We start from the raw sequence: 25,660 nt of genomic DNA, 5'->3' as shown, positions 1-25,660 counted from the left end.
TTGACACTTTTCACCATCTTTCCTTTATTCGCTAATCTAATCTGCTGCAATAACCCTAACTTTCCTAACGAAAATTTGTCTGAAAAGTTATAGAACAGAAAAATGAGCTTTTGTGAAATAACGGTTTACGTTGGAGCCACGTTCTTTTTTCTGTTGAAAGTGAGATAACTTTTTTTTCAACATGAGTCTTATGATTTGAAACCTCCGTCGTGATTTTTTTTAAATCACTGAATGACTGTTAATTCCACTCCAAGAGAAATAAAGATCAATTTTCATTTTTAAGATTGAGGAGGAACCTTTCAAAAGTGTCCTCATAGGAAACCGTGTCATGTGTGGGCACATTTTTCAAAATCGGAAAATTAGATTTAAATTTTTTAAAAAATTTCATGAAGGATTTTTGCACCAGAATGTAGTTTGATTTACTGCAGTGTGGGTGCTGTTAATATTGAAAAAAGAGTGTAAGTAAGTAAATTCAACCTTTGTTTCAAGTCTCCTGTTATATGTAATTTTATTTTTTATTTTTTTTGAAATTTTTACAACTCGAAAGTTTTTTTTTAGTCGTCCTTATGGTCACCTTGCTGCATGTATCTGTTTTCTAACCATTCATTGATGCACGAATTGCTGCTTCATCATTGTACCTTGCATCTCTACGTTGAGCACCATCGCTGTCGTCATCGTCGTCACTACTGCTATCATTACCGTAATCGTCTTTGCTTGGTTTTTGTGTCCGTCCGAAGGTACCGAGCTGTAATCCTCCAAAAAGATTTCCCTTTTTTTGGGTAATACCATTGTTGTAAGGATTACCTTGATCACTGTCATCATTATCGCTGTCATCGTCTTTATTGTCTGATTTTTGAGCTGGCCACATATAACCTTGACTGAATACTCCACCCTGTTTATCCTTGTCTTTGGTATAATCTGTTACTGGATTCTGATTAATTTGATTTGGCCAAGCGTTAGGAAAGCTCACCCTGTTGAATTTGTTGACACTGCCTGGATTGTCTGTATTTTGCTGACCAGTCAAGCCACTCATTGATGGATCTGTAAGCAGTACTTACGGCCATTACTTTTGTGTATTTAATAAATTACCTAAACCTATCAAATTGAGTCACAATATTGCTCACCTATGGTCCAAAAAAAGAACACTGAAATTAATAAAAATGTTATTAACGATTAATATTTGACAATTTCTTACAGAAAAGAACTCCTTTTTTCGGAATAAATGTCAAGTAACACTTCATTACTTAATTCAGCATATCGAATTTTATGCAATTTTTTTGAATTGGATTCAAGTAATTTATTTTCAAACATTTATTGCACGATTTGTATTAAGCCAATATTTTGCAATTCGCTTGAAATGAAATAAAAATGGGTTCAAAATTCACATCATACTTTCAATTTGTTTCAAGTGCTATTTAACACATCCCTTGCTTCGAAAACTTCACTGATGGTTTAAATGACAAAATGTCTTACCTGTTGCTAATAAAATGATACTGCAGTTTCTCATCGTGAACATATCCAATGGAAATATTGAATTGAACAGACTCGAATGCACTTATAATTTTTCCTTTAATATTGGTGAATATGTCAGGAAAACTCCAAATCAAAAAATGCACTCTTTTTCAGTACCTATCAACTCATTACTGCTACCAATTCACAAGTAAATTTTCGAATGATCCTGAAAAATTTTCGATTCGTTGAAAATTTATGGCCAACAATTTCCAACCTTGAAATTGAAACGTTTTGATTTCTTACCTTAATATGAAGAATGTGTCAAGTTGAACAACGAGTGTTTTTTTGTTATGTGATTCACAGAACGACATATGTATGACTGACGTTTATTTACTTAGGTGTTGCACCTTCGTCGTGGCTTCGTTGAAAAAATATGTTTTGCAGGTTGAATGATGTGGTGTATTTTTTTTATGAGATGAAGTTTAACGAAAAATGGATTTTATTTTATGGAATGTTGCAAGGAACGAGCTAAGATTTTTCAACTCGTGGCATACTGAGCAAAACATGAGGCTCTTTATTGGTTCAAGAGGTGATGGAATCAATTTGGAGAAGTCAATTTTAACAGGAGAACTAATTTTCAGATTGTCCAGAAATATAAAAATCAATCGATCGAAGTTCTCAGGTTGTGAAGATATCAGCATTGATTTTTATTCGTCAGCCGATTTCTTAGAGTCCCTAAAACAGTTCTGAAGGTCACAATAAAAAACATTTTTGAATACAATCGGTCCAGTTTGGGAGATTTTATCGTTGTCTTCAAAAATCGAATGCCCTAGGTATTTGAGAACATTCGCAGTGAAACACATAATTTTTTTCAAACTAACCGGTTCTCTTTGAATTGTTCGAAAAAGCTGCCATTCATACCTATTAAGATTTAGCTGACAATTTTCCTCCGCATAATCAAAAATGATTTAATTTGGTATAAGGTGTTGATAAAATACACAATATAAATAAAGTTTTTGTATCCAGTTTACAGTTACCTATATTTATTCATTTTCTTCATTCCTCAACTTCAAAATCCTTACGATTATTTTTTCAATTATTGGTTACAATGGTTACGGTTTTTGAATTAAATGCCTCCTCTTGATATATAAATTTGCTTCTGCGATAGCTTCATCGTCATTGCCTTTGTCGTCAGAGTCACTATCACTATCGTCCTTTTGGTTGTAATAGGGATTACTAGGACTGCTGTCATCGCTATCGTTGTCAATGTGCCTTAAAATCGGAGCGAAATTTTTTATCTGCAGCTATTTAAAAAATTCCAGAGTTCCTTATGGTAAACTTCGCGAACGACAATTTCGAAATTAAGTGAGCGTAATATTTCAAGATTCCTTCAAATGTAATTTTTCTGCTGAAATACAGGGTGATATACTGGTAAAATTTCAGGCTCGTAAAAAATTTATTCACATCTCAAAATTCACAACTGAATAACCAATTGAAAGGCTTTGATAAATTTCTACTATGCAGAATATTCATGACTGATGCGAGGGGATTATCCATGATTTTTAAATACTTATGTGGGACTATTTTTTTTCTTCGTGAAATATGGACAGACATTATTGTACATTTTTATGAAAAATATGTCAAACTGAACGATGTATGATTGTTTTTTATTAGTATTCTTACGTCATCTATGCATTCATTGTTGGGATTGTTGGGTTGGTACAATTTCATTGTTGCTTCGTTTTGAAAATGATTGTTTTTCAAGTTGAATACCTACCTACATTTTGATTTGGAATGAAAAACGATGGATGTTGTTAAACAGCGGGTTAATGACCCTGGCAAAGGAGTCATCTCAACTGGTACAAAAATTCTCGAACCGGACAGAGAAGAATCGACAGAGGAACCCAAAATACACGACCAGAGCAAATTTCAGGTGCCGGAATTCATTTTTAGATGTTCGGAGAGTTTTTTAAAATTCCAAGTTGGCTCATTTTCTATGAAAAAATTGAAATGAAATATTGGAAGTTTTATCTACACAACACCCTGTTTTTGACCTTTCGAGTTGATTGATGATGGTTTCAAACGGCTCTGGAGCCTCCAGCGGATTTTTGGACTCTCAGTCTTTGATAAAATACCATAAATGGGGTAAGGTAAAAACAAAACTCAGCCCCTATAAACTAGGATTTATGATCTTTGTGATATTTTCGATCGATTTTAGCACATATGTATTTTCCAAACCCGTTAATGTTTGTTTGAATCCAAAATTTTCTCCATAATTTTTATTTTTACACCAAAGATTGTCAAAAAATTTCGTTTTATACTTACCAAAATATAACTATTAATTTTTTTGAAAAAAAACTTCGCAAAATCTCACTTTTTTGCCAATACTTAATTGCTAAAAAGCCCTACCTTTTGCTGAAATATTCTGTCTCGTTGACGTTGTTTTGCCATAAACTGGCCACAATTTTCAGTTTTTTAGCAATCATTTCCAATTAGCCTCTCTTTTTGCCTAGTAAAAGTCATTTTTTTTTCCAAAATTGTCAATCTTACGTACCTACTTTCTTCCAGAAATAGGTAGCAAAAAGATTTGCCTGTTTTCAAAGTAGCCATAATATTTCGTTTTAGTCAAAAATTTCTTATATGACTGTACTTTTTGGTTTTCAAATTCCCAAAAAGCTTTACTCTTTCCCAAAAATTGTCCAAAAATCGCGTTTTTTTTGCCAGAAATGAATGCCTTTTTACTAGAATTGTCAGTACCTACTCGCTGTTGTCAAAAAATTTTAAAAAATTCTAATTTTTGGTTACTGAAATTACTTTTTTCTTAAATTGGGCGTTTTTGAAAAACGAGATTTTGTTAGTCAAAAGATATACATTATGGCTAAGGCGCAAGGGACCACCTAACCAAAAATCTATGTTTATATTGACCTTTTTGTGAGAACCAATGAACCATTTGAAAATCGAATGAAGATAGGTACTAACATACCTTGATTAATCAACTTACTTCACTAACTAATTTGCCAACAATATCCAATAAGATGTGAAAGTAAGTAGGTATGTACCCAACTCCTATTTTAAAAAATTTATCAAAAAAAAGAATGATGAATTGATGCGTAATTCTACCGATTCCTACGAAGGTTTCATCAAAGAATATAACAAACCATATCGTATGTGTTGAACGTAAAAATCTGTCACGTACAATACGCGCCCTTTCTGAAACACTAACTTAAGAGGATTATATTGTATAGCCACCGTGTTCTCTGCAGCAGGTCTATGAAATGTCTACAGTACCTTGTGATAGATTGCGGGTAGTAATAGTAAAACTATCGTACGTGATCTCTTCTACTGCGGTTTTTATTGTTATTTCCAGCATAATTTGGCTGGATCCGCCCCTTCCAGTTGAAAAAGTAGGTATTTCTTTATTATTTCGTGGGTTGTGAACACATTGGTGTGGATGCTATCGCGTTTGTTTACAAATATATTATACTTGGTCTTTGGTGGTTCAGTGAAGATTTAGCATTAGCGGGCAGTAGTGTATGTGCATTCGTCTCGAGATATTTACCAAGTTCGAAGTTTATTCTGTTCTATATATGTTGGTGAGTAAATTTGAGCATAATATATTGTACCTATAATTATTGCATGATTCGTGTAGAATTGCACCGTAAAGTGTTGTGTTTATTTGCATTCAATTTTATTGGAATCTAGAGTATTAGACGTGCTGCAGTTACGACAAGTTGAATTTTTATTTTGGGAAATGGATGGTATCAAAGGGCATATTTCATTATTTGTGAACTTGATTAACAATTAATTTAGGACCATACTTTTCTCTAAGTTTTTGTTCTCTTTTTTTCATGAAAAATTTGCTGTTCAATAAAAACGCACTTGAGGTATCCGTCTAGAAATCAGCTCAAATGTTGATAAAGTCCTTAATCAGGTCGAGTAAAAGCCATAACTTGAATTTTAGTTCCCCATACTAATTTTCACGTCTCTGGAGAAATCAAAAAGTCGCGCTGGAGGCTCGTCCAGAACAGCTCAAAATAGTCAAATTCGGTATCGGGAGATGGATATCAGTTTCGAGACTAATTTTCATCATTTTTACTAAATAAATATCCTTTTATTTTTCTAAAAATGCTTAAGTCACCAAAATTTGTCAATTTTAAATTTTCAAAAATTCACCAAAAATTGAAAAATGTGTAAGGGCAGCTGAAATTTTGGGTATGGGAGTTTCAGACCGTGCTCTTTTCAAAAATCTTTGTCCTGTTCAAATTGAAGACGTATATCTCGAGATGTTCCCTTGTGAGTTGGGAAATTTAAGGAAATTGACGTTTGTGTTGAGAAAAATCATATTTATTTCGTACATTTCCTTACTTAAGTATTAATAGCAATATAGTGAATTTGGTAGCGTTTTTCTGCCTATCCCAAAAATGATGGTTTTGAAAATAATTGTTCAAGTTTTAAAAATTTTAAAACCGGGTCATTCCATGTCTTTCGATTTCGCTCAATTTTTTTTTACAATGTCTACCCACCAAATGAGTAAGAAACCCGCAATCAGTTTTGTCTCGGCTCTTCCAGCGAGAAGGGGGGGGGGCTTTAATTATTTTCAGATTGTCTCGAGGTACTTAACTTCAGTAGCTCATACCTTTCAAAACTATGATACTTTGATCAAAACTGATTTCACAGTTCGAAAGGGCATTGCATTTTGAACTTTTTAGGTGTTTTGAAATTTTCAAAATTAGAAGTTGAACTTTCAAATTGAAAGTTCAAATTTGAAAATGGCGCTGTAAGTGGGAGTTATTATTTGAAATTCTGAAAAAATTTCCATAGATGTACCTTTTGATGCTTTTTCGATATATTATTTTTCGAGATGGGATCTTGTAATGGAGGGGGAGCACCCTCTCCTCCAAATTTGGGCAAAACTTTCAACGAAAAAGCTGGAGCGTGTGATATATCGAATTGTATGTTTGTGGTGACGCTGAATACGAATATGACGTCAGATTTTCGATTGGACCTCATCCACGGCCCCCAGTACCTTCTCAAATGGGGTAAAAGTCCAAAAAAATGGTTTCATTTGGTCTAATCAAAAATCTGACGTCATATTAATCGTATTCAGCGTCTCCAAAAACATAATATAATTCAATGTATCACATGCCCCAGATTTTTTTGAAAATGTTGCCCATATTTGGTGAAGGGGTGCCTCCTCCCCTCTTCCCGCCACATTAAAATATCCTATCTCGAAAAAAAATATTTCGAAAAAGCATCAGAAGGTACATCTATGGAAATTTTTTCAGAATTTCAAATGCTAGCTTTCACTTGAAGCGCCATTTTCAAATTTGAACATCCAACTTGACAATTCAACTTCCAACTTTTGAACATTTCAAAATACTTGAATAGTTTGAAATACAATAGTTTTGATTAAAGTTTCATAGCTTTGGAGGTATGAGCTGCTGAAGTTAAGTACCTCGAGACAATGTGAAAATAATAATTGAAGCCTCCCCCCCCCCACTCGAAGGGCTGGGACCAAACTGATTGCGAGTTTCTTACTTATTGGGTGGGTAGACATTGTAAAACAAAATTTGAGCAAAATCGAAAGACATGATATTTTTAAAATCGAATTTTTTGGTCGAATTGAGGTGGATCAAATGACCCAACTATTAAAATTATTTTTTTTTGCATCCGAAATCTTCAAAATCTTTTACTTTTGCTTCGCTTGAGCCAATTTACTCTTTTATCCCAAAATTGAAATTTTTGCGGAAATTGTTGCTCAAATTTTTTTGGAAATTCAAAATCTACAAAATTAAATTTTATTCGTCTAAAATGATTTCCTTTTTATAAAATTAGGTAGGTATACATTTTTGAAAGCTTTTACTCTCGCTGTGCTTATTCTAATGTACTCTTCTATTCTAAAATTTGAGAATTTTCAAAAATTATTGTTCAAATTTTTAAAATATGGGCCATTCAACGTCAATTGGACCAAGAAGAGGTGGGGGGGGGGGGTCGGCGATTTTTTTGAAATATTTCCTGTGAAACGACCTTCCGAAAAGATCACCAATGGCGGAAATCGCAGCCCTCTAGCCCATTTTTAAAGGCAGCCAGGGGGTGTCAAAGTTTTCAGTGAACCTAAAATATCTCCCATTTCAGCAGTGAATTACTCTACCCAGTTGACCACATGCTAGCAAAAAGCTAGCGTTTTATTCGCGTTTTGATAAGTTGCTAGCAATTTACTCGCTTTTTGTGGCCAGCAATAATTATCTCGCTAAAAGTAAGCGATTTTCTTGCAGTTTTTCGCTAGCAAATTCAATTCTAGCAATTTTCAAGCTGTTTTCCAGCGACTCTCAGCTAGCTTTCACTTCACTTTAACTTGCTCGCCTTATGCTAGCGTATTACTGGCGGATACTTGCTCGCAATTCTATGCTAGGACAGTTCAAGCAATATTCTCGCATAGATCTCAGCTAGCTTTTACTTCACTTCATACATGTTCGCCTGATGCTAGCGTATCACTGATGGATACTTGCTTGCAATTCTATGCCAAGAAAGTTCAAGCAATATTCTCGCATATCTCAGCTAGCTTTTGCCTCACTCTATACCTGCTCGCTTAATGCCAGCGTATCACTGACTAATATGTACCTGCTCACAGTTTTATGATAGGAAACTTCAGGTAATATTCTTGCATCTCTGAGCTAGCATTTACTTAGCCATCTGGCTCTAGAAAAATGTAAGCATATCTCTAGTTTCTGCATCTGGTGACTTGGCGTTTTCTTTGTAGTCAAATGATAGGACGTGCTACCAGATCTTACGCATTTCTCACCAATAAACCTTTTTCTGCGTTATTTATTGTAGCAAAATGCGAGCAAGTATCTTTTCCATCCCTCAGCGCGCATACAAAAATCATTAAAAATATTCCTGCATATGACAATAGGAGTAATTGCACCCCCCCCCCCGCCGATCTTCCGGCGTAACTTTTTTCTTAAAGGGGACAACAAAATTTCATCAAATGGACATGGAAAGCTGTAGTTTACTCTACACTCCAATTTTAACACCCTCTGAAGACGACTTCAGGTGGGTTCAAGTCATTTTAGAGCCTCCAGTAGGCTTTTGAAACTTGAAATTCCCACAACATTAATTAATTAATTGGAGTTGGCAAGCTGAAATTTACTTCGCAGGTTTCAAATGGTTTTTAAGCTTCCAGCTACTTTTAGGAAATTCCAATTTTCCAAAAAACGCCATACAACCTTCGAAAATTCGCTGGAGGCTCCAAAACGACTTGAAATCCACAAGCAGTCGACTTCGTAGCGTATTAAAATTAGTTTGCAGAATGAATTTCGACTCTCCATCTCAGTTTGATGAAATTTTGTGAAAATTTAAAGTTTCAAAAATCTGCTGGAGGCTTCAGGAATTTTCAAAGAGTCGCTGGAGGCTCCAAAACGACTTGAAATTCACGTGCAGTACTTTGTAGCGTATTGAAATTAGTTTTCAGAATAAATTTGAGCTTTACAACTTCAATTTGAGTTTCAAAAATCTGCTGGAGGCTCCAGAACTGCTCAAAACAAGTTGAAACCGTTTCCCATCGATTTGGCATGTCGAAAATAGGGTATATCCCAAATTTTAGCTTTCTTGGTCAATTTGGTAAAATTTTGATTTTTTCCCTCATTTTTGGCCTAAATTCGATTTTCAAAAATTCACTAAAAATCGAAAAACGCACTTCAGCACTTGAAATTTTGACAGGTGATAAATTTTTGCATGATAAGTATTTCTATCTACTTTTGTAAAGTTTGAAAAAGTTCGTGCAAGTCCTATGTTAAAACGCAAAATCTGCGATTTCGGCTGACCTGTCAATCAAAATTGCCGCCATTTTGTAAGTAAGGCCAATTTTTTTTCAGCAAGTTTGCTTTAAAATGTTCCTTAGGATGTCCCCTTTAAGGAAAAAGTTGTCCCGGAGGATCGGCCGGGGGTGCAATTACCCCCATTGCCGTGGACTAAAATGTTGTTCAAATGTTTTTGAAATTTTTCATTTTCATGGTTTGTTTGATACTTCATTTTCAAATTTTAAATTTTGACAATTTTTCTATTTAAAAAAAAACTTCATTTTTTATTTAATAAAGAGATTTTTCAACCTAAGCGCTAGCATAATGCTAGCGAATTGCTAGCGTCGATCTCTCTCATGGTATAGTTTGCTACTCTTAGATAAAGTGTGTCATCAAGTTGAATATAAGCTCAAGGTGGTATCTTGTTGAAAAGTAAGAAGATACTATCCCAAGATGCTACTTGCTAGCATAATTTGCGCTAGCGTAAATGGTGCCGGAATATGAGACACTTTTTGCAAAAATTGCTAGCAAATCAGTCGCGATTTAGTCGTATGTACGTAGCAGAATGCAGAGCAAAGTGGCAACAAAATGCTAGCTTTTTGCTAGCTTTGTGCTAGCTACGTGCTAGCTATTTGTGCGCAATTCTGCTACTCTAATGCGACCTAATCGCAACTGATTTGCTAGCATTTTTTTTAAAAAGTGTCTCAAATTCCGGCACCACTTACGCTAGCACAAAATTTGCTAGCATTTGGTCAACTGGGTATAACCGCCATACCTACCGAAATGGAACATTTTCCCATAGTTAGGGGCTTTGAAAGGCTTTTTGGTGATATCACAAAAATCAGTGTTGTCACTTTTTTTCGTACAAAAATTAGCTCAAAAATTTTCGAAACATAGTTTTCATATCGTTCCGACTCTCAAAAATTCTGAAAAAAATATATTATGGCATGGACAACTTTTCAAGCTGAACATTTAACAACATATAAAAAATTGGAATGGTACCATGTTGCAATATCGATTTAAAAAAATTCCAAGTTTGCGAGAAAATGCGATTTTTTGATTTAAAACATGAAAAAAAGTTTTGATAGGTGAAGTTGACCCATTTAACCCCTATTTTTGCGTATCTGTTGAAAAAGTTGAAAACCCCCTTTCATTCCTCACAAAAAAATCAAAATTTGAAAAAATTCAATTTTCAATTTCAAACATCAAAAAATGTTTAAAATTCAGTTGTCTCATTTTGACCTCTTTCTGACGTAAGTATTTCATAAACAAAGTTTATAAAAATTACATTCACAGCAGAAAAATTAAAATCCGTTCATTTTTTGAATCTTTTCGAATTTTGATTTTTTTGTGAGGAGTTCATTTCATCGAGTGAAAGGGTTTTTCATTTTTTCGACATATACGTAAAAATAGGGGTCAAATGGGTCAACTTCACCTATCAAAACTTTTTTTCATGTTTTAAATCAAAAAATCGCATTTTCTCGCAAACTTAAAATTTTTAAAATCGACTTTGCAACATGGTACCATCCCAATTTTTTTTTATGTGGTGTTCAGCATGAAAAGTTGTCCATAATATTTCTTTCCCAGAATTTTTGAGAGTCGGAACGATATGAAAACTACGTTTCGAAAATTTTTGAGCTAATTTTTGTATGAAAAAAAGTGACAACACTGATTTTTATGATATCACCAAAAAGCCTTTCAATACTCCGATCTATGCGATAATGTTCCATTTTGGTAGGTATCGCGGTTATCGAGTAATCCACTGTTGAAATGGATGATATTTTAGGTTCACTGAAAACTTTGACACCCCCTGGCTGCCTTTAAAAATGGGCTAGAGGGCTGCGATTTCTGCCATTGGTGATCCCTTCGGAAGGTCTTTCCACAGGAAAAATTCCAAAAAAGTCGGCGAACCCCCCCTTCCACTTCTTGGTTCAATTGACGTGGAATTACCCTTATCAAAAACGGTCCTTGCTTCGCTTGGGTCAATGTTGGTTGTGTATTCCATAAATTGAAATTTCTGAGAAAGCAAAGCCCAGATTTTACATAGTGTTTTTACCTTTATTTCGCTCGGTCCATTTTTTTTTTTTTTTTTTTTTTTTTGTATAGAAAATGTCAAAATAAGCAAAATTACTCAATTATTGAAACGGGTGCCTTACTGCTTTTCAAACTTTCAAAATTATCCAAAGATATATAAATCAATCCCAAAGTTTTCAAAGAACTGCCTTTAATTGAAAAATTCTAGTTTTTGACTTATAAAAACCATGTGTAATTTTTTATTGACGCTGAAAATTTGTCTAGAAATGCGAACAAGCAACGTAACTAAGTGTGATTATTACTAATATTCCATATCTGAAGTATTGAAGGGGCAAACTTATTTCAAAATTTCGATTAGTTTTTCGTAGTATACATAACTCCTTCAATTCAAGATAGGTGACATCTGACCTGTCATAATTGTTTGTCTTCTGGAGTACTACATATTTATGCAGTTGAATTTTGTCAGACATTTCCCGGAACACTCTGTATGCAATTGCAATCTTTATCTGAAACAAAATCTATTCTCGTACCTACACTTTGAACATATTTTCACATCTTTTACTGGCTGTACATGTCGAGTAATAAAGATATTTCAAATTACAGATCATTCGCGATGTCCTCTTATCGAACGCATGCAAGAAATTACCTCCAAGGCAATAATACAGATCGTTACGTATTCCTCTACGATGCGCCAAGCTTGAAAGAAATAGCATCGCGTGAAATAGCTCGAACAATATGGTACAGCAATTTATCAGAATACCTGGATACAAAACAAGAAGAATATGACGGAATTACCTCCTCAAATTACCACAGTCTCTACGATCCTTACGAAGGTGATTACAGGAAACATACTAAAAAACTACTAAAAACTTCGAAATTTCCTCATTGCATCAAAGATGTGCTTAAAAATTGCTTAAACAATGTTTGCTACGAGATTGGAAAATGGGCATCAGATTTTCACGAGATATTAATTCGAGATGGATTTATTTATCTTCTGGGCGACTACAGGATCGAATTCAGCGAAATGGATCCGAAATGGTGTGTTTGGTCTTGGAATGGTGAAATCGATTATCGAAAAAGCGCCCAAAAAATGCTACAAGATAATAGTGTGACTGAATTGAAGAAATTTATCGTTATGTGCGCATTTGCCATGGAAAGCGAGATCAGAAAATTTTCTTTGGATTCGCTTCCGGTTGAATTTATTTCGATGGTGAGTTATTCCAGCGACCCTGTTTGTTTCTATTGGATTTGCTATCTTAAAAAAGAACTGCATAAGATTCCAGTTCAGTCTTTGGCTGACTTCGTTCTGCATCTGAATCCTGAACATACTTTCAGATTCAGCTACGATTACTTCTGGGGTCTTTTAGTAGATGACGATGATGAGATAAGAGTTGTCAAAGATTGGATTCATCAAGCTTACCATTGTTGGTATGAAGTTCATTCCAACGAATGCGTCGTTTTGGAACATTTAATTTCTACGATGTCTTGGCATCAGCAACAACGTTTATTGACTGAAATTTCCGACAAGATAATAATCTATTTCGGTTTGAATTCCGATTCTTCGCGATGTGCACTTTGGGCTTGGAGAAATTCTAAAAATCAAATGTCTCCGAAACTATTCGGCGAGATTTTGGATAAACTGTTGCGTCAATGTGAATGGGTGAGCAACCCTAAAACTACAACTGTGACATCTGCAGTGGATGCGATCTGGGATACCGCTTCTGATCTTCAAAGAAATTATGTGATCCAGACCAAGTCAGACCGATTCATCGACAGGTTTCTTCAATTCCCCTGTCTTGAGAAATTTTCACGCAAATATATTCCACTGCTACCCTTGGATAAGAGAATGCAATTGATTTTTCAAAAAGTTGATCAGTGTTTCTTTCATACCTATGATCTGCGTCTATTGCGCAACTTGATGGACTTATGTTTGCCATGCTCCGATGACCAATTAATGTTTAGAAAGTTTATCATCAATTCTGCCCGTTTCAAAGAAGATTTACACTGTTTACTCTCTGGTCGATGTTTTGACGAATTTAATGAAAAATTAAAATTCTTCTTCTCTAACGATGCAAGTGCACGCCAGTTGTTTAAAGTGGAGTTCCTGAAAAAAGAATTTACAGAATTTAACGACGATATTCGTTTTATAACCGATTTACATATTTGGAATGAGTTCAGTAAAGATATTGATAAAGCATTTGAAAACGATTCTACAGCTGGGTTGAAGCTGCAGCAATGGTTTATATCAACGATGGCCTCAGCTCTACATAAAAATCCGAATAATTATTTCTCTCTTCGTAATGGTTTCGATAATTTGGTGAAAATTGTCGAAATGGTTTTTGTAAACGATGAGTTAAACGATGTGAAACGTTTGTTTTTTAATTCTTTTCGATGGTTATCGACAGATCCACAGTATAACTTTGCGCGTTTTAATTATTATTACGATATGTTTAATCGAACATTTATGCAGTGGTGTTCGGTAGGCAGTACAATTGAGTATAATGTGATGTTGCCGCCTGCATTCAAATAAATTTTTTTTTTGAAATATTTTCTGCAATTTTGAACATTTCATTCTGTGAATTTTTATCCTGAGCAAACATTTTTTTTTTCAATTTTAAACCAATTATCTCGCCTTTTACGAGATGTTTTTTAAATTGGGATATTTTTTTCTTGAAATTAATTTGATGCTTCTTCAATTTGCAAGTTGATCAAATGATCAACGAGAAAATGTTGCTCATTTTTTGGTGTACCTACATACTGTCCACCATATTGTAGTCAAAAATGGATTTTATAGCCTTTGCTTTTTGAACACATATTTGTAATATTTTGTATCTACCTTTAATTTTATTAATACATTCTTGGAGCATTTTTTTTCTTGTCAGTGGTAGCTAATTGTATTCAAATTAACGTTTATTGTAATAGTCCGGCATATGACAATAGGAGTAATTGCACCCCCCCCCCGCCGATCCTCCGGGACAACTTTTTTCTTAAAGGGGACATCCTAAGGAACATTTTAGAGCAAACTTGCCAAAAAAAAGTTGGCCTTACTTACAAAATGGCGGCCATTTTGATTGACAGGTCAGCCGAAATCGCAGATTTTGCGTTTTAACATAGGACTTGCACGAACTTTTTCAAACTTTACAAAGGTAGATCGAAAGATCATGCAAAAATTTATCACCTGTCAAAATTTCAAGTGCTATAGTGAGTTTCTCGATTTTTGGTGAATTTTTGAAAATCGAATTTAGGCCAAAAATGAGGGAAAAAATCAAAATGTTACCAAATTGACCAAGAAAGCTGAAATTTGGGATATACCTTATTTTCGACATGCCAAATCGATTGAAAACGGTTTCTACCCGTTTTGAGCAGTTCTGGAGCCTCCAGCAGATTTTTGAAACTCGAAATTCCCACAAAATTCCATCAAATTGGAGTTGTAAAGCTAAAATTTATTCTAAAAACTAACTACTGGAGGCTCCAGTAATTTTCAAAAAAGTCGTTGGAGGCCCTAAAATGACTTGAAATCCACCAGAAGTCGTTTTCAGAGGGTGTTAAAATTGGAGTGTAGAGAAAATTTCAGCTTTCCATCTCCATTTGATGAAATTTTGTGAAAAATTAAAGTTTCAAAAATCTGCTGGAGGCTGCAGGAATTTTCAAAAAGTCGCTGGAGGATCCAAAACGACTTGAAATTCGCCTGCAGTACTTCGTAGCGTATTGAAATTAGTTTTTAGAATAAATTTTAGCTTTACAACTCCAATTTGATGGAATTTTGTGGGAATTTCGAGTTTCAAAAATCTGCTGGAGGCTCCAGAACTGCTCAAAACGGGTAGAAACCGTTTCCAATCGATTTGGCATGTCGAAAATAGGGTATATCCCAAATTTCAGCTTTCTTGGTCAATTTGGTAAAATTTTGATTTTTTCCCTCATTTTTGGCCTAAATTCGATTTTCAAAAATTCACCAAAAATCGAGAAACCCACTATAGCACTTGAAATTTTGACAGGTGATAAATTTTTGCATGATCTTTCGATCTACCTTTGTAAAGTTTGAAAAAGTTCGTGCAAGTCCTATGTTAAAACGCAAAATCTGCGATTTCGGCTGACCTGTCAATCTAAATGGCCCCCATTTTTTAAAGGGCCACTTTTTTTTTGAGGACAAGGGCTAGAAATGTTCCTTAGGATGTCCCCTTTAAGAAAAATGTTGTCCCGGAGGATCGGCGGGGGGGTGCAATTACTCCTATTGTCATATGCCGGACTATAAGTTTTATTTATGAACATTACGACTAGTTTTAATGGTTTTTATGAAAATATATTTTCTTCGCTGGTAATTTTAATCTCTATTTTTGAACATTGAATATCATACTTCGTTTCGATGAGTGTTTATCAGAGGGGGAGAGGGGGGGGGGGGTAAAAACCTACCTTGGACCCTGGATTTATACCAAACTTGGGGAGGAAGTTTACTTGTGTGAGACTACCCAAAAAAATGTCTATAGCCCCCTAGCTGTTTAGGAGGCCGAGCCAAGGGTGCTCAAAGTGGAGTAATTTTTGAAAAAATCGCAGTGTTGTGCTATTTTTGGACAGTAGGTATGTATAACCTGTGTAATACCTCGGTCGCCCCTCTCAAAAGCTGCCATTATGAATTTATGAACTTCCCTGACCCATTGGATTTGGAGGTTGGAGGATCTATACGAAAATTCTGATTTCTTATCAACTTTATATAGCACTTTTCCACCATTAAAAATTCCTGTCGCAGAAAACTAACGCTGGATTCGTGTTCAGCGTGTCGAAACGCCTCGATTACCTCACTTTTTGGCGCCATTTCTATCAAACTGCTCAATTTCGCTTTTTTTGCCTGAATTTTTTCTAGGACTCGCTGAAACTAGTGAAAAAAATATGAATTTTGAAAATCTGATCGAAATGATCGTGAAAATGGTGGTAATCGGGGTATTTTGACGTGCTGAACACGAATCCAGCGTTAGTTTTTCATAAGAGGAATTTCTTAATGGTGGAAAATTGCTATTAAGTTGAAGAAAAATCATAATTTTTGCGATCTGTCAAATTTCAAGCGCTTGATAGAGGGCTAAAAGTGATCTTGGATTTTGAATCTAATGGGCTGGGGAGTTTCTCAAACTCAAATAACAACTTTTGAAGGGGTGGGGGGGTCGATTGTGGTATTGTACAGGTTATGCTACCAAAATATACAGCGATTTTTCAAAAATGACACTACTTTGAGTGTCCCTAGCTTAGGCCTCTCAACGGCTAGGGGTCTCTAAATTTTTTTGGATAATCAACAATTCAAAGTCAACTTTCTCATCAAGCCAAGGTAAAACCGAAGTTCACTCTCATTGTAATACACTGCCGAATAAGTAATACCATGAAAATGTTGTACTGAAAAATTTTGAATAGGTAACGAATGACGACTGACGAGAACCAGTGCATCTACCCTAGACATTCGCACAGAACCAAGTTTTTATCATGGTGACTTTTTTTTTGAAATGTATCAGATTTCAGTAGTTAAAACCGGTTTCTGATCCTCTGTGCGGCGTGCGTTGTTTCTTGTTCAACAACTCAACGAGAGTTGAGTTGTTGGTTTCTATTGTTCATTGCGAACACTTGTCGTTGCCAATACCTATTCAAATTTGCAAATAGTTCTTCGGTTCTTCAGTGCGATTGAAGGAAGACTTAACTCACTGTGTTTGTGTAGCGGTGTACATTCATTCTACATATAATATTCTATCTTGGAAAGTTATTCTGTTGATGGTGAGTTACTGTTTGTACCTACATTTGTAAATCTATATAATTCTCAGGTACTGTAAAATCTTAACATGGTGTAGAAAATGACAGTAATCGAAGGAATTGATCGATAGTATTACCCATGTCGAAAACTGAACAAATTTTGTGATCTTTTTTTTTCCAACTCTATAAAACTTGAAAAGTTATAGGAATTCAAAAATTGTCATTTAATGAAATTTATAGCAGGTTTACCAACTCACTTCCAAACTCTAATAATTTTTTATCTGAATGTTAGTTGAAGAAAACATTTGATACTAACAAAGATTATTTTTCGACGCACTTCTTTTTGTTGCGATTTTTTAAAATTGAAATTCATTTTGTAGTCCTTCATTTGTGAGTTGTGAAAAAAGTCGTAATTAGTGATTTTGCTTACTTTTCAATTTTCTATCGACCCCCCCGAGATCAAAATTTAATTTCGATGGTTAGTTTCGAAAAACGTGATTCATCCTCCTTCGATTTATTGAAAGATAGGAAACACTTTTATCTACCACTTCTTTTTCTTGATGGTGTCTCAGATGCCTGGTTGTATCCAAATCTGAAGTTTCGCAGACCCCTCACTGGACACCCTGTAGAACATTATTTCATATATTCAAAATTTTTATGATTTCAACATCTCACACAATTCACTGGCGCCTTGGTAGGAAACACGTGGTTGCAATGAAAGAATATATCAAACCCCTTCATCTCAAATTAGACCAATTTAGATTTGTAAGTATAACCAGAAAACTTTATCTTATCGGTCAATTCATTCATTTTCCTTGCCAAATGCACAATCCCCAGTAGAAGCTTCAGGTGTTGAAACAGCTTTTTTTATCACCATGTAATTCTGAATGGCTTAACGTAAGTTACCAGCTTGAAAAATGAAAATAATGTAGAGTATTCCTATGATAAAATAGGCGAAATGGCCCTGTTCCCAGATTTGGAAAATTATAATGGATTATTGAGTTGGATACTTCCAAAAAAATTTCGAGCTAAATTTCTGCCCTTCAACCCGCCCCCCCTCCTTGTCAAGTATAGCAAAAAAACGCGTTTTTCGCGGGCAAAAAATCGATATCCATGACTAGAATTTTCTGTCCACTACTCATGGTCCATGAGTAGTGGACAGAAAATTCTAGTACCACGAGGAATGTGTAGGTGAAGCATGGGCTTTTCAACTTGATTTTTTTCGAAAAATTTTATCATAGAGGGCTGGACACAAAAACTGTTTTCGCCAAAATGTGTTTTTTTACAAGTACATACCTACTTTCTTCCTATCAATCCATAAAATAAAAATTTTGTCTGCAAAAGGCTCATATTTGCAAAAAAAAAAACTTTTTTCGCGTTGTTTTTTGCAAAATTACTTATGCGAAATTTGCAAAACTTGTCAAAAATCCTGCTTTTGCCAAAATTATCAAAAAAGTCTCGTTTTTTGTCAAAATTATAAAAAAATTCCAACTTTTGTCATAATTGTCAAAAAAGCACTGTTTTCAGCCATAATTGTGGAGAAATATATTTTCTTCTGACGTCATCAAGAAAATCCTAATATTTTTTGTAAAATATAGGTAATGAACAAAAATCTCTGTTGTTGGCCAAAATTTCCAAAATTCCTATTTTTGCCAAAATTATCAAAAAATCTCAAGTTTTTGTAAAAATTGTCAAAAAGGACCTGTTTTTTGCCAAAATGTTCGAGAAATTTTATCACCAGAGTAATATTGTCAAAAAAGTCTCATTTTTGCCAAAATTCACAAATCAGGATTGTTAGAACAAAAAGAACGGAAACGGGAACCAAAGAACCAAAAAAACGAAATTTTTCAGGAACGAACGAAATTGCAGAGAACAAAAATGAAAAGCCGAAACAAGGAACATAAAAGTTATGAGATCTGAGAAACTGAAACAAAACCAAAGATCAAAAAACTGGAGAAGAACAGAAACAGAATGGAAACTGGGAACAAAATTCCCGTTTTTTCCTGTTCTTTTTTGTTCTTTTCCGTTCTTTGTGCAAGAAAAGACACAAGTATGAAGCCATGGCTGTAAAAATGAAATAAATTTCAAAAGTGTGATGTTTTTGCCACCTTTCAGTCACATCTTTCTCAGGAACGGTTCAGAACCGAAAACGAAAACAAAATATTTGTAAGAACAGAACGGAAATGAGATCAGAGAACTAAAAATCCGGGAACAACAAGAACCGAATAAGAACAGAGAACCAAAATAGGTACATATAAAGAACGGAATATAGAGAAAACACCTTTTACTTGCACGAAACTTTTAATAAAAATTGAAAAATTAGTACATATACGAGTGAGACGCGTTTCGGTCTACACAGAGACCATTATCAATCACGAATGAATTAGAGTAAAAATAACAAGTGGAAGATCTGTAGCAAAATGCGTCGTAAAATTGAGGAGGGGGGTGGGAGAAAAACTAAGTACAAACATGCGTCAAAAAATACGTCTTAAATTACGAGATAGGTAGGGGTTCATTTAGAAGAGGTAGAAGGGAATCAATAACACTGTTAGGCGAGACATCGTTGACCATATTGAACCGTGTGGAGTTTTCATGACGTTTGATTTCTATTAATTCTAAGGTATTGAGTCGATGGCCTTTTTCGGCTATGTGTAGAATCGTTATACCGGAGTCAGGTGAAAAATTGTGGCCAGAATTTATAAGATGATCTGCAAAGTTACTTTTTCCCACATGACCCTTTTTCCATGCTGTTATGTGCTCATTGAGCCTTATTTTGAAGCTTCTCCCTGTCTGGCCAATATAGGTAGCAGAGCAGTTGTTGCATGAAAGTCTGTATACACCACTCTTCTCCATCTTTGGGATTTTATCCTTAGCATTACAAAGTAACGACCCTAGGGAATTTGTTGAGGTGTAGGCGATTTGAGACTCATTTATATCATTACTTTTGAAGACCTGAACCAACTTGGATGTCGAATTTGCGTGGAAATTAAATTTCTTGAATTTTTTCTTCCCTTTGGGTGCTGTGGTGATTAAGGTAGTGTTGGTGGCGAGTAACTTTTTGAATCGTATGCGATTTAGTAATTTGAAAACTAGTTTTTTTGGGTAGCCATTACTATTAGCAATCTGAATGATGGTGCTGAGTTCTTTTTTGTAGGCCTTGGTTGTGGCAAAAGGAGTATTCAACAGTCGATGTATCATATATTGTATACCAGAAGTTTGATGAGAATGGTGGTGAGCTGAAGTGCTGTGAATTAGGATGTCCGTGTAGGTAGGTTTTCTGTGTTTTCTCTATATTAATATGTGCGAAAAAGGTGGTAAAGATTATTTGAAAATTAAAGAACGGAAACCAAGAACAAAAAACCGGGATCAAATTAGACTGAGAACCAATAACCTAACAGAAACAAAATAATTTAGTTCTAACAACCCAAATTGTATGGAAGTTTCTTTTTTAAAAAAATTATTTAAAAATTCAAACTTGTCAAAATTGGCAAAAATTGGTACTGTTTTTAGCCAAAATTGTCGAAGAATAAAAGTCCCAATGTTTCTTGCAGAAATGACCAAAAAACTTTGTTAGTAGCCAAAATTTCGAAAACCACTCTTGCTAAAATTATCCTAAGAAGTCATTGTTAAGTATGTTTTTTGCCAGCGTTGTCTGGCAAGTTCTATTTTTGCCTATAACTTTTGTTGATGAGCGTTTTGACAACCTTTTGAACACGTTTTCCAGGGTGATATTTGACGCTCAACATTTTTTGTTCTGTACATTTTTCGCATACCTATTTCGCATAATTTTGCAAAAAAATACTGCGAAAAATGCGTATTGGTGTTTTTTGTAGGTACTACGAGCCTTTTGCAGTCAAAATTTTAATTTTACGGATTAGTAGGAAGAAAGTACTTGTAAAAAGACACATTTTGGCGAAAAAAGTTTTTGTACCCAACCCTTCAATCCGAAACTGTAATGGTTCAAAGTTTTCTTTTGTCAATTTTATCCCCACCACTATGATAAAATTTAAAAAAAAAAATCGTGTTGAAAGGCCCATGATTCCTCCACACATTCCGTGTGGTACCAGAATTTTCTCTCCGCTGCTCAAGGAATTCGACCCCTCCCCCCCATGAACGCGTTTGTAGGTTTTCCTGTCCAAGTGTCCAAGGAAAGTGGGTTGAAATGAAGGACGGAAATTCCGTTCAAAAAAATTTTTTGGAGGCACCCAACAATAATCCATTAAAATTTTCTAAATCTGGGAACAGTGCCATTTCGCATTCGGACCGGACACTCACATAGGGGCGCTAGTGAGCTGGCCAGAATGTTTACATTTTTCAGACGTGGCTTTCTTATCAGTTATCAGCGTTTACGAAAGCATTATTTTCAATGGTTAAAACTGAAAAATTAATTCGATGTACATTATTTTTACGATTATTATTGCATATTAATCATGACCGAACCATATTTTCATTTTTAACTCGTAAATTTAACGTTTTGGTAAAATACGACTGATAAGAAAGGGTTAAGAAAAAAGCCCCGTCTGAACTCTAGAACAATGGGCACACTAGCGCCCCTATGTGAGTGTCCGGTCCGAATATTTTACCTGGGAATACCCTTTGGCGTGTACTCTGTGTTTTTTTCATCCTCTTTTCGATTAGAAACTGTTTCGAGCCGTTTTGAGTAGGGGGTCATTCCACGTCAACTGGACCAAGAAGTGGTAGAGGGGTCCGGTGATTTTTTTGAAATTTTTCCTGTGGAAAGACCTTCCGAAGGAATGACCAATGGCGCAAATCGCAGCCCTCTAGCCCATTTTTAACGGCAGCCAGGGGGTGTCAAAGTTTTCAGTGAATCTAAAATATCATTCGTTTCAGCAGTGGATTACTCGATAACCGCGATACCTACCAAAATGGAACTTTTCCCCATAGTTAGAGGTTTTGAAAGGCTTTTTGGTGGTATCATAAAAATCAGTGTTGCCACCTTTTTTTCGTAGGTACAAAAAATTAGCTCAAAAAGTTTCAAAACGGTAGTTTTCATGTCGTTCCGACTCTCAAAAATTCTGAAAAAAATATATTATGGACAACTGTTCATGCTGAACAACATACATATCAAAAAATTGGGATGGTAACTTGTTGCAAAGTCGATTTAAAAAATTTTAAAGTTTGCGAAAAAATTGATAGATGAAGTTGAAGTTGACCCCTATTTTCACGTATCTGTTGAAAAAGTTGAAAAAAACCTCTTTACTCGATGAAATGAACTCCTCACAAAAATCAAAATTCGAAAAGATTCAAAAAGTGAACGAATTTTTATTTTTTTGTCGTGAACGTAATTTTTATCAACTTTTTCATGAAATACGTCAGAAAAATGTCAAAATAAGACAACTGAATAAATTTAAACTTTTTTTGATGTTTGAAATTGAAAATTCAATTTTTTCGAATTTTGATTTTTTTGTGAGGAGTTTATTTCATCGAGTAAAGGGATTTTTTCAACTTTTTCAACAGATACGTAAAAATAGGAATCAAATGGGTCAACTTCACCTATCAAAACTTTTTTTCATGTTTTAAATCAAAAAATCGAATTTTTTCGCAAAGTTTAAATTTTTTTAAATCGAATTTGTTACAAGTTACCATCCCAATTTTTTAATATGTTGTTCAGCATGAACAGTTGTCCATAATATATTTGTTTCAGAATTTTTGAGAGTCGGAACGATATGAAAACTACGTTTTGAAACTTTTTGAGCTAATTTTTTGTTCGAAAAAAAGTGGCAACACTGATTTTTATGATATCACCAAAAAGCTTTTCAAAACCCCTGAATATGGGGAAAAGTTCCATTTTGGTAGGTATCGCGGTTGTCAAGTAATCCACTGCTGAAATGGATGATATTTTAGGTTCACTGAAAACTTTGACACCCCCTGGCTGCCGTTAAAAATGGGCTAGAGGGCTGCGATTTGCGCCATTGGTCATCCCTTTGGAAGGTTCTCTTTCCACAGGAAAAATTTCAAAAAATCGCCGAACGCACCTACCACTTCTTGGTCCAATTGACGTGGAATGACCCTTGGTAGTCCTGGAACCTCCAGCAAATTTTTGAAATTTGATACTTCCGTGACGTTTTACTCAGTGAAGTTGGAAAGCTAAATTTGGTTCCAAGTTTACCCTAATTTGAACTCGATTTTAAGTCTTCTTCTTGCAATATTGGCCGATTACTACATCCATCGTTTCATTTTAAATTTCAGATTACCTATTCAAGATGTCAGTTGATCAAATACTCGAAGAAAATAACATAGTTGATAACCACGCTGATCGTTATGTGTATTTGTACGATGTGCTAGATTTACAAAAATTAGTATCGCATGAAGTAGCTCGATCAATATGGTGCCGTAGTTGGAATAAATATCAAGTCGACAAAGGACAGCGTACTGATGTTAGCATGATTCGCATGCTCGATAATCCTAGTCTTTATGACGCTTACCACAAACATACCGAACAACTGGTAGAGTCCTTGAATACCCCTCGTTGTATCGAAGATATGCTAAAAAATAACTTGAGAGATGTTGGCCAAAAGGTTGTAGAATGGGCTAAACATTTTACTTTTCTCATGGGGTTTCCTTGTAAATTTTTTAAGACTCATCAGTGCGCTGCTCCTATTGATCCTAATTGGTGTGTTTGGTCGACGGATGCCGGAATCGACTACATAGAGACTGCGAAAAAGATCCTAAAAACTGACTGTTTGACAGATTTACAGAGATTTCTCGTTATGTGTTTATATTGCATGGAAGATGAGATTGAAACATTTTCTTTGGATACGCTTCCATTAGAATTTGTCGAAGGATTGAATTACCACACCGGTTGTGAGTTTTTCTATTGGATTTGTAAACGTAAAAATGAATTACACAAAATGCCATGCGAAAAACTCGATGCAGTATTCTACGTCATGACTGTACGTTTCAATGCGCACCAACGTTTCAGTAATAAATACTTTTTGAATCGTTTAGATGACGATTTTCAAGCAGGCGCGGTTAGTTATTGGTTTTGTCGAATTTTTAAAGAAAAATATGACGAAGTTTGTCGTGTCACTGTCTGTGTATTTATTGAGCAAATAATTTCTACAATGACTTCGTATCAGCAACAACGTTTGCTATTGGATACGTCTATGTATGTTTTGATCATACCCTTTTTGGCTCTGTATTCTAGCTCTTCACGATGTGCACTTTGGGCATGGAGACATTCTAAAGATCAGATGACCTTAGAAGAATGTTCTCACATCTTCAGTAAAATAGTGAGTGAAAGTCGAAAGTTGAGTAAAATCCGAACCGCTGCACTGATGTCTTCATTGGATGAGATTTGGGATACTGCTTCTGATGCTCAGAAAAATTTTATTATTCAGACCCAGATGTACGTACTTATTCTAGACTGTCTTTATAACCCTTGTTTGTCAAATCTGTTGAGCAAATTACTTAATTTTATTTCTTCAGCTGAGAGAAAAAAATTAATTTTTTTCCTAGCTGAGGGGTACGTTGTTCATCAGTGCGATTCTAGATTATTGAACGTCTTAATGAACGTGTGTTTGCCATTATCTGATGACCAGTTGGAATTCAAAAAATTTGTAATTCATTCTACAGATTTCAGACGATGTTTACACGATTTATTCCGTAATCAAAAGTATGATATGATCGACGAAAAATTAAAATTTTACTTCCCTCGCGACCAGTGGCGGATTTAACAGGTGGCAAAGTGGGCAGTTGCGCCTCGGGCCCCAAGAGGAAATGGGCCCCAAAGAGAAAAATTCTAATGGTAGTTTTTGAATATGTATTGCAGAAAAAATTATCTAATTATTAGCGATGTCATTTTCTAATTCAATAAGATAGAAATAATCCAATAAATGTAGGTAGAGGTCTTCCACGCGGTAGTTCGGTATAGATCTGCATGTAGAAGTCCAATTTATTTATATCGTGGTATACCAAAATGAGTCGATAGATTACAGCAGTGGCAGACTGGCTTATGATGTTACCTGGCAATCGTCAGGGGCCCCGACGACGTTTCAACCAAAAACAGATGATATTTTCACTTTCTCCAACAAAACTGTTTGCAAGCTTTTGCCCTCGCTTCGCTCGGGCCAGTTTTCTTTTCTTTTGTTTAAAAATATAAATTTTCAATTTTAGTGAATTCAAATTCTAAAATTGTGTGGTCAAAAAAATAAACTCATCAGTCATTACAAAAAATTGTTTTTTACCTCTAAAAATACAAATTTTTGAAATTTTCAGTCTTCACTTCACTTGGGCCTGTGTGTTTTTTTTTCAAATTGAGATCAAACTTTTATAAAAATCTATTAAGTAGGTATTCAAATTTCAAGAAATTTTCTAATGAAAACAAAAACAATTTCAAATTTGAAATTTTAAAAAAACAGTCATTCAAGTTCTAAAATTTTGAGCTAAAAAAGTGAACAAATTTTTCAAAAACATCGTTTTTTTACCTATCAAAACACGAATTTTTAAAAGCTTTTGCCCTCCTCGCTTTGCACAAGCCAATTTCTATCTCTTCTCTAAACCAAAAAATTCAATTTTTGAAACATCCATAAATTCAAAAGGAAAAACGAAAATTGTTATAGACCCAAATGCAAATTACCTATCAATTGACAAAATTGTCATTTCATCTTTTATTTCCCTTTTAAAAC

At 34.8% G+C, this 25,660-nt stretch overlaps 3 protein-coding genes across 3 annotated transcripts; 2 read left to right on the top strand and 1 right to left on the bottom strand.

Moving 5' to 3' along the window:
• Positions 1-491: 491 nt before the first annotated feature.
• On the bottom strand, positions 492-1,821 carry LOC135840230 (uncharacterized). Its single transcript, XM_065356654.1, has 4 exons — positions 1,756-1,821; positions 1,474-1,678; positions 1,125-1,145; positions 492-1,041 (listed from the first exon to the last, which is right to left on the bottom strand). The coding sequence occupies exons 2-4, from the start codon at positions 1,514-1,516 to the stop codon at positions 596-598; spliced, it is 510 nt and encodes a 169-aa protein (XP_065212726.1). The 5' UTR covers positions 1,517-1,678; positions 1,756-1,821; the 3' UTR covers positions 492-595.
• Positions 1,822-4,910: 3,089 nt separating this feature from the next.
• Positions 4,911-15,579, top strand: LOC135840930 (uncharacterized). Its single transcript, XM_065357689.1, has 2 exons — positions 4,911-5,045; positions 11,889-15,579. The coding sequence occupies exon 2, from the start codon at positions 11,899-11,901 to the stop codon at positions 13,813-13,815; it is 1,917 nt and encodes a 638-aa protein (XP_065213761.1). The 5' UTR covers positions 4,911-5,045; positions 11,889-11,898; the 3' UTR covers positions 13,816-15,579.
• Positions 15,580-16,886: 1,307 nt separating this feature from the next.
• Positions 16,887-25,273, top strand: LOC135841148 (uncharacterized). The gene is made up of 2 exons (XM_065357976.1): positions 16,887-17,036; positions 23,223-25,273. The coding sequence occupies exon 2, from the start codon at positions 23,237-23,239 to the stop codon at positions 24,707-24,709; it is 1,473 nt and encodes a 490-aa protein (XP_065214048.1). The 5' UTR covers positions 16,887-17,036; positions 23,223-23,236; the 3' UTR covers positions 24,710-25,273.
• The last annotated feature ends 387 nt before the right edge of the window (positions 25,274-25,660 follow it).

This window comes from Planococcus citri, chromosome 3, assembly GCF_950023065.1.
Source record: "Planococcus citri chromosome 3, ihPlaCitr1.1, whole genome shotgun sequence".
Taxonomy (NCBI): domain Eukaryota; kingdom Metazoa; phylum Arthropoda; class Insecta; order Hemiptera; family Pseudococcidae; genus Planococcus; species Planococcus citri.
Note: the sequence above shows the minus strand (reverse complement) of the source record. Positions and strands in the feature narration are given on the sequence as shown.